The sequence below is a fragment of the Paralichthys olivaceus genome, chromosome 8 (assembly GCF_024713975.1).
Source record: "Paralichthys olivaceus isolate ysfri-2021 chromosome 8, ASM2471397v2, whole genome shotgun sequence".
Classification (NCBI taxonomy): Eukaryota; Metazoa; Chordata; class Actinopteri; order Pleuronectiformes; family Paralichthyidae; genus Paralichthys; species Paralichthys olivaceus.
Genome location: NC_091100.1, coordinates 17,524,986 through 17,533,854, shown reverse-complemented (window position 1 = coordinate 17,533,854; position 8,869 = coordinate 17,524,986). Strand labels below are relative to the sequence as shown.

Genomic DNA, 8,869 nt, shown 5'->3' with positions numbered 1-8,869 from the left:
GATGAGCAATGAGCAGATGTATGGTACATATTTACAGTCATTTTACAATGAGCCGTTCAAATGCAGTATCTATCCATCCATCCATCCATCCATTTATGCATCTATTTATCCATCTATCCATCTATCCATCTACCCATCTATCCATCTATTATCCATCTTTCCATCAATCCATCTATCATCTATTCATCCATCATCTATCCATCTATCATAGATGATCCATCCATCTATCCATCTATCCATCTATCCATCTATCCATCCATCAATCAAACTATCCATCTTTTTTTCTGTTTTGTGTGACTTCAACATGTATCCTGTGGTAATGCAGTTTGCCGTAGAGACACACAAAGAGCCATGCATCCATCATGCTTCATATTTATTCACCACAGAACAATTCATGGATCTCATAAAAAGAATCAGGGACATTTAAGAGAACTGATTGATGCAGCTGAATTGAATTTAAGGAGAGTTTTTGGCCTTGGTGGAGGTGCATTCGAGTGCTTTTCTAGTTCTTTATGTTCTATGTTGTAGTTGTTTTTCCTGTTATTTCTGCAGACGTATTCATTCATTCATCCAAACGCCACAGACTTCAGGACCATTCAATGCTTTTATAGATTTTATTGAGGAGATCAAGTTTCATTAGTTGATTCTGAAAAGTCTCCCTCACTCAGTTCTCTCTGAGTGAGGACATATGTAGAGTGTAATAGACATATGACTAGGTGTTCAACACGTGGCTATAAAGCAGCTGAGCAGGCTCAAGCAACCTTTTAAATCATGTCAATACAATTTGCAGTAATCATTCTTTGATGATTACTGGATCATTTAGAATAAGTTTAGCTCTAGGAGCAGTATTGCTGATTTTTCATGGTGAGATGCTCTATATCTTTACTCCTCGTTCTTGGTTTTCATGGCCAGAGACCCCAAGGCAGTGAAGAACGTATGTGGTGTCTCTGTCTCCTCCAGTTTAGACCTGGCACAGAAGAAAGGTGGGATGTACTCCATGGGATTTGTGTTGCCCAAGACCCAGTTGAAGGTGCTGAAAGAAGAATTTAACTTTGTGAGACAGATGACTGAGTGGTGTTTGAGGTCGCCAATGCCACAGATTTCAAGTTTCATGTTCAAAGTCTCAGATCGAACAACAAAAGAACATTTCTGGATCACAGACTGCAAACAGCAAAATGTTTATCATGTTGAAATTTTGAAAATTGTTGTTTTTATGTCTGTGTACATGTTGTTCTTCAATCAAAATGACTGGGTCCAACATTACAAACTCACACAGTTTGTTTGACCCATTAGAACTTTATTTTAATTTGTTGTTGAGGTTCCACGTAAAAAAAAAAAGCAAATACATCAGGCTGCAAAACGAAGCTTCAGTAAACAGCTTGTTTATATATATATATATATATATAAAACATATAATAGATTTAAATCCATCAGACATTTTCCTCTCACAAAAAAATATCATTTTGTGAAAAACAGTAATAATTTTTGGGGATTCTGATTACACATATTTCAGTATACTGAAAAATGAGAAACATAATATATTAAATTATTATTATTATGAATAGGAGAAATCATGACCACCATTGTTTTAATTGCATTTGTGAGCAGGAAATTGACCATAACTCATGTTGTCTTGGAGGACATGGCTGGTCTCTGTTTTTACTATTCATTTATTCTCGGTTTAATATGTCTGTTCTGCTTTTATTGTTTCACTGCAAAATTTGCTCTGTAAATACATTGACTTGTTTTTATATTATGTATGATAATAATTCAGTATATGTAATATTTTGACAGTTTCGAATTTAATATTTAGCTTTTTAAGGAATGCTGCTAAAGGGTGAGTGTCAAAGGTCATGACAGAAAAGTGTCAATATGAACATTAGCATTGTGTTGACTGGTGATGTTAAGTATTCGCTCCTGTGGTTTGTCAGTGGACGTTCTCACCTGATGGTGTTCCATCCAGATGCTGGTGTGTAGGCGTTGTAGAAAATTGGGATGCAGCCAATCTCAGAGAAGACAGTGGAATACATGCCTGAGGGCAAGAAGCAGAAGTTACATGTGATGCAATTTATCTTTATTCCTATATACATGAATTTGCTCTTTTCTTAGCATGCACACTAAGCTTCACAAGAATATTATAAAACATGTATTGTTCAAAACATGTTTAGCCCTTTCTTACATAAACTAGTTCACAAAGTTTTTGTTTGATTTCATAAATTCAGGGTTTTGTGTCTCTTATATTAGAATTTAGTTTAATGTCATGAGCTGATGTTGGGCAACCAACATGGAAAAAGAAGTTTCAACTCACTAAATGTTTACTAATTATTCAGCAGAAGTGGAAGTTATTGGCATTATTTGCTCCGTTACTAAGGACATGAGAAATTGTTATTCAATGAGCAGCCAAACCAATTTACTAATTGTCAGCAGGCTTTCCTGAAGCTCCCTCAGCAAAAGCAGTAACAGATGTAACATTTCTGATCTCAGCTGGTACAAGTCATGACTGAGTTTGGGAGCTGGTACTGCAGAGCTTCAGCATCAGGGACAGAACAGTCCAACAGCACCAACACTTCAGAAATGTCAAAACAGAGACAGATTTCTTCATCTAGGGTTCAATGGACCCTCTTACCGTTGTTTGGCAGGTTTCCATACCAGGTGTTGACTAGCACACCCATTCCCCAGGAAGAGGAGGAGCCCAGGAATATCTGACCCATGAGTTGAGCATCAGAGGGCACTTGCATGGGAACGAAGGCTGTATCCAGCATCATCTTCTTGCATGACATTTTGCTCCAGTTGATCTCATAATAGATTTTCTGAAAGAATAAAGAGGGAAAATGATTGCTCAGATCTTCCCATCATTGTTGCTTGCTGGATAAAAACAAAGTTGAATGTGTCAATCAACAGTAACGCTTTTACTCTTCATGTTTACTTTTTTGTTATTAATATTCTATTGTCTTCATTGTGCTTAATTTGCTGAACACTGAACAAAGCTTCTGCAGGAATCTGTTAGTGGTTGTAGTAGTTTTCATTTATTGTCACCATTTATGTATTTGTTATTTTTAACGGACATTTATAGATTGAATGCAGAATTAATTATAATCAGTATTATTGTCATACTTTGAGATGAATTGGGGATATTTAGAGATGAAAAAGCTTTAATTTAGTTTGGTATGTTATGTTTTCTAATGCTATGCTATACTTTGTAATGTAAAAGTGTGCTATGTTATGCTATGCTATGTCACACTGCATGACATTAAGTTTCATTATGTAAAGCTAAGCTAATCAGAGCATAGAAGGAGTTGTAACATTTTCTGTTTTTGATATTTGTTGTATGTTTGTTCTGGAAGAACTGGAGGAGTAATCAAGGGAGTAAATTCACAGAAAACAATATTGATAATAAATTATTGAATTGCTTGATTTGAATGTCAGAATTAACAACTTTTCTCTCATTTCAATGCAAAGTTATTAATATTGGGCTTTATATTGTTGGTCACACAAAACAAGTGATTTGAATATAACATTACATGGGGCACATTTCACTTTTTGTTTATCTTAAAGTAAATAATTCAGTAGCTATATTGATACTAAAGTACTACTACTACTAGTTAGTTGAAGCCATGCCTCGGTATCATTTTCTTTACATTTGATGTGCTGGTAAACAATGTACAAAATAATTATAGTCAACCTCAAAAACTACTTTGCACAAAATTGTTTAGTGTGTAGCACCACATTGGCATCAGTGTGTGCACTGCTAATGAGCTAAGATTAGAGTAGAGACCATCATTTGTGGTCATGGGACTGTATTCCAGAAGCAGAAAATGAAAGAGGGAATGCTGGGAAATGCGGAAGGCGATTCTCAGCTCACGGGACATATATATGTACTAGTTAAGTTTTGGTAACAGATTAGATTTTTCTGTCAGTCTCACAGCTGAGGTGGAAAAACACCTGTGACAAAGTCCTCTGAGTGCGTCATTTATTCAGGATGAAATACCTGGTTGAAAAGCATGAGCTGGTCCAAACCAGAGGTCTGATTCCCGTTCATCACATAGGTTTTAACCCGCATCCTCTGACCAAATCCATCTAAGCTGATTATTCCTGTTGACATGAGGCCGTTGCCAGTCATCTGAAAAATAGAGACGAAGAGTAGAAGAGTGAAGAGAGAGACGATAGATACATGGTTCAACCCAGAAGTGAGACAGGTCAGTGACTCACCACAGAGAAGCCTCCACTCATCAGCGGTGGAGAAACTGCGGAAGAGGAAATCACTGATTTATTAAAAAAATCAGTTATGTTGGATATTTAATACAAGAAAAGATTTAATAAAATATCTATCAACTTCTTGCCATACACCTTGAATTAGTTTACCTTAAATTCCAACTTCAGGCTCATAAAACACAAAATCAACATGGCCTGTGCTGTCACGATATGCTTTAAATGCCGGTCCCCAGAGTTTCTCTTTGTTTAATCTACAGAAGGATCTGAAATTGTCTGGTTACTATTGGGGAATTCAGGTCTATTTTAAAAGATGGAGAAAGTATGATCACTGTGGATACGTTTACATTTTTATTGAAATCAGTTTGAAAGAGTTTACCTGAGTTGTGTATGTAGTGTATGACAGCTGTATTGTCTGACTGTATTGTGTTTACTGCTGTAGCAAAGTTTCGCCTTCTTGGCTGAGTCTCTTCTTATTTCAGTGATGTAAAAATTGAGTAATTGGAACAGATGTAGATTTTCCTTTAAATTCCAAATCAACACTTACCTGTAAAATCTACAATCGTTAATTCCTACACAGAGAAAAGAACTGTATGTTGTTGTTATGTTGATGTTATGAATTTCAGTATAGTTCAGGAGAAGTAAACACCATGAATCTGCACAGACACATCCCCCCTCTCTTTTAGCCACTTTGTTTCTCTCTTATGGACACATTTCTGCAGTAACAGTCAAACTTTTCAATTTACTCTTTTTTAATTCGGTTTCACACAAGGTGATGATATGACGTGAAACTACACACTGGATTTCCCTTATACTCACCACAGGGTTTTGGATCTTGGGCGACGGCAGCTGCTAGCAGCAGGCTGAGGCAGGACAGCACGCTGATGAAGTTCATGATGAGGAGGTGTAGGAGTCTACAGGAGGAGAAGCTGGGAGCGCTCTGCATATATACCTGCTCACAGCTGCCCCTCCCAGTGAGGGGGGGGGGGGGGGGGGGGGAACTACCAAATATTGAACCATCCTCATGTAGAGGTTGGTGTGACATAAGACCATTGATAAGATTAAGTAATGCATCACATGCTAGTTTTTATGTTTAAGCTCATCAGATTTTATGGAAATATATTGTGTTTGCCCTTCAGCCTGAACAAGTGCATTTTTAGACGCTGTGTATAAAGCTCTTTATATACAGTCTATGGTATAAAGCTTATTTTCTATTAGCCTTTGTTTTGTTCTTCTTAGTAATTATAAAGAATGTAAATTATTATATGGAAATATCTTATGAACATTTAATTGATTTGCTTTGCATATAGCATTATTCTATATGAAGGTTTGCTTCAGTTAATGTCATTCACACCTACAGATTCAGCACCAAAGCACAATTAGCTGATTGTTATTTAATTCCATTTTACAGTTTTAGGTCTATACTTTAAAGTGTCATATATATTTTCATTCTAAATTTTTTGTTGTATTGTTTGTTCTTTCTAATTAATTGATATGTTTGTTTTAAAATGCACCAAATATCATTGTATGCAGGGTCTTCACATCAACAGATCATGGTGTTTACCCCTCATGTGTTAACAGTCCCATGAGGCAGCTGTGTTCAAGCTGCCTCATGGGACTGTTAACACAGCTGTTAACAGTCCCATGCCTTACCAAGACATCCATGTGCTTTTTTCTAAGCCTTCAGAGAAAGAGTGCATGTGAACTTGTGAGGAGGTTACTTAACCTGGTACTACTGTGGAAATTCTTTCTTAAATTAGCTGAGAGCTTGAATTTTCGAAGTATTGAGAGTGTGAACAGAGCAGATTTGTTCCCTGACATTTCTCTGGAGTCTGCGTCCACTGATAAAAATTGACGGTGTGTGCAGGGTTTGTGCAGATGTCATGAATATCATGGATCATGTGAAAGTTGTAAATGTAATTAAATAAAAATGGTGTCATCGTCAGGTGCACCATCCTTATCTGCAGGTTCAGAGAGTCACTGAGATACAGTCGACCTCCACCTCAGTCGAGTCAATAATAGTGATAGTATACACTTTATTCATCATATAGTCAAGACGGATTAAAGAAACAAGCCGTGACTTCAAATTGCTTCATGTGTATGTCGAAATTTAAGGAATTTATTCAAATGTTCTTGATGTTATTTGTGTGAATCTTTCATATTCAGTCATGAAATCCGATCAGACTAACTAAGATGATCTGTCACAGTTTGATTTCTGGATGAATTTCAATTCAGAGAAAACACAAATTGTTCCTATAAAAATCTCAGTATTTTCCTTGTGATGTTTTAATGTGTTAAACATTTTTCTTTTGAAATACATGAATAAAGCTGTGAAGTGGAGCTGACGTGTAGTGACTGTGGAGGAGAAGCTTCTTCCGGTATAAACCTTGATGCACTTTTTAAACTAATATAATAATAATAATAATAATAACTAATGTATTAAGTTTAAATTGTGAAAATGCAAACTTTTTGTTTGATTCACAGAGAGAAAACAATTTTCACAGACAAATAGATGATTAAATGGACTGTGCATAATCAATAGCAGAGCGACCAACGACATGACAAAATGAAAAAATAATAATTTTACCAACTTTAACTAAAATGGCACACATCTCCACCAAACAAGCTGCACCAAGTTACATCCATGCATAGATTTCAGTTCCCTGAATATGGCTAATCTTTTCTTCAAGACCCATGAATGTTCCCTGGGAAATCAGTGAAAATGTCTCACAATGGAAAAGAAAATTATCAAAAAAAAATTCCTTGAACCACACCAATAACGTATATGGTCTTCTGTGGTACGCGCAGAACCAGAGTCAGTGTGAGCGCCTGTCTGCCCTGAATGTTTGGGATGAGAGGGGAGAAATGGGGGAGAGAAGAGAGAGTGGGTTTGGAGGTAGAGAGAGGGAGAGAGAGAGAGAGAGAGAGACCAGGAACAGTCATCAGTCATAGTTCAGGTGATTTTTCAGTGTGCATTGGACCAACATCCTGACGTTCATCCATGTCACCAATACAATAATTTTATTTTTCATTGGATCAAAAGTCATAACTTCCAACCTATTGAGCATCTGATGTGGGACGTACCACATCCTTCCACCACATTTCTGTTATTATACACAGTGTTCTAGTGTCATCTTTCCAACAAACCAACAAAGGAGATAACAAGAAAAATGTGCATTGAACATTCACAAAACTTGACTCTAAGTCTAAAACTCTAATTAAAGTTGTTTGACTGTTGAATGTATATACATACAATTTTTCTTGTTCAGGTTTGGACATCAGACTTCATTACCACAAATATTAATGGTGTAAACAAATGGTAAATCTCTAGGTCACGTTCAATTCGTACTGACTGATGTCAACATTTATATTTGGACCCTTTTTTGGCTGAGTACTTTAATACTTTCCATTTGTCTTTAATTACACTACAGAGGTTAAATCTTTTCTAATGGAAACAAGCAGTGGAAGAAGATAATGTTCATAAAAGCTGTGAGCTCAGAGTCAGGTGCAGCTCTTTATCTGATCATTTATTGCAGTTTATTAACAGAACACAGGAAGTCCCACATCAGATGCTCAATAGGTTGGAAGTTATGACTTTTGATCCAATGAAAACAAACATTATTTTATTGGTGACATGGCTGAACGTCAGGATGTCGGTCCAATGCACACTGAAAAATCACCTGAACTATGACTGATGACTGTTCCTGGTCTCTCTCTCTCTCTCCCCCTCTCTCTACCTCCAAACCCACTCTCTCTTCTCTCCCCCATTTCTCCCCTCTCATCCCAAACATTCAGGGCAGACAGGCGCCCACACTGACTCTGGTTCTGCACGATGTTTCTTAAAAAGGAGTTTTTTCTCTCCAAAGCCACTGTGACCTTGACCATTGGCTACGATAATCTAATCTGTTTACCCTTGAGTCATTGTGAATGCTTGTGCCAGATGTGAAATGATTCCTTGATGGCGTCCCAGAGATTTTACATTCACAAGACAAAATGTGCTTTGTGAGGTCACTCTGACCAAAATGTATTCAGTTCAACTTTGAGTCAAACTGAATATTTGTTCCAAATTTGAAGAAATTGCAATACCTCAAGGAGTTCTTGAGACATAACGTTCTCGGAAAAGGGATGTATAGACAGACAATAGCTCCGGCCATTGGCTGTTGTCGACGTTCCCTTCAGTTTGTCTACTCTGTATCTCAACCTTTTTACCTAATTTCTATGTTGCCAACTGACTGTGTCCACTAGCGCATAATGGAATAAACAAATATGTTTTGTATATCAATCACAGCAATTGTGTTCTATCAATATATGTCATACATTAAGTATTATCTGATGTGCAGTATACTGTTCAGTAAAATTGGGGTTTTTTTGACCTTGTGGCAGAATTTTATTTTGTTTTATTGGACCTGCTTTAGAGATATTTTACCAAAACATGGTTGTTTCTGAACAAGAAGTAACGAGGATAACCATCATCTACAACAACAAACTCTCCAGAACTAGGTCATCAAGGAAATGACTGTATTTTACATTTCCAGGAATACTGTGAATGTGAACATGTGGTTCCACAGTAAAAGAGATTTCATACCAGCTTTCATTTCTCAAAATGAAATAAAGCAAATTTGGGAGGTTGCACATGCTTTGCATGGAAAAGCAAACACCA

At 36.7% G+C, this 8,869-nt stretch overlaps 1 protein-coding gene across 1 annotated transcript; it reads right to left on the bottom strand.

Moving 5' to 3' along the window:
- Positions 1-600: 600 nt before the first annotated feature.
- LOC109627491 (ependymin-like) lies at positions 601-5,119 on the bottom strand. The gene is made up of 6 exons (XM_020084020.2): positions 5,029-5,119; positions 4,210-4,244; positions 3,989-4,120; positions 2,627-2,810; positions 1,945-2,032; positions 601-1,033 (listed from the first exon to the last, which is right to left on the bottom strand). Exons 1-6 carry the CDS (start codon positions 5,102-5,104, stop codon positions 883-885), a joined length of 666 nt encoding a protein of 221 aa, XP_019939579.1. The 5' UTR covers positions 5,105-5,119; the 3' UTR covers positions 601-882.
- Positions 5,120-8,869: the final 3,750 nt, after the last annotated feature.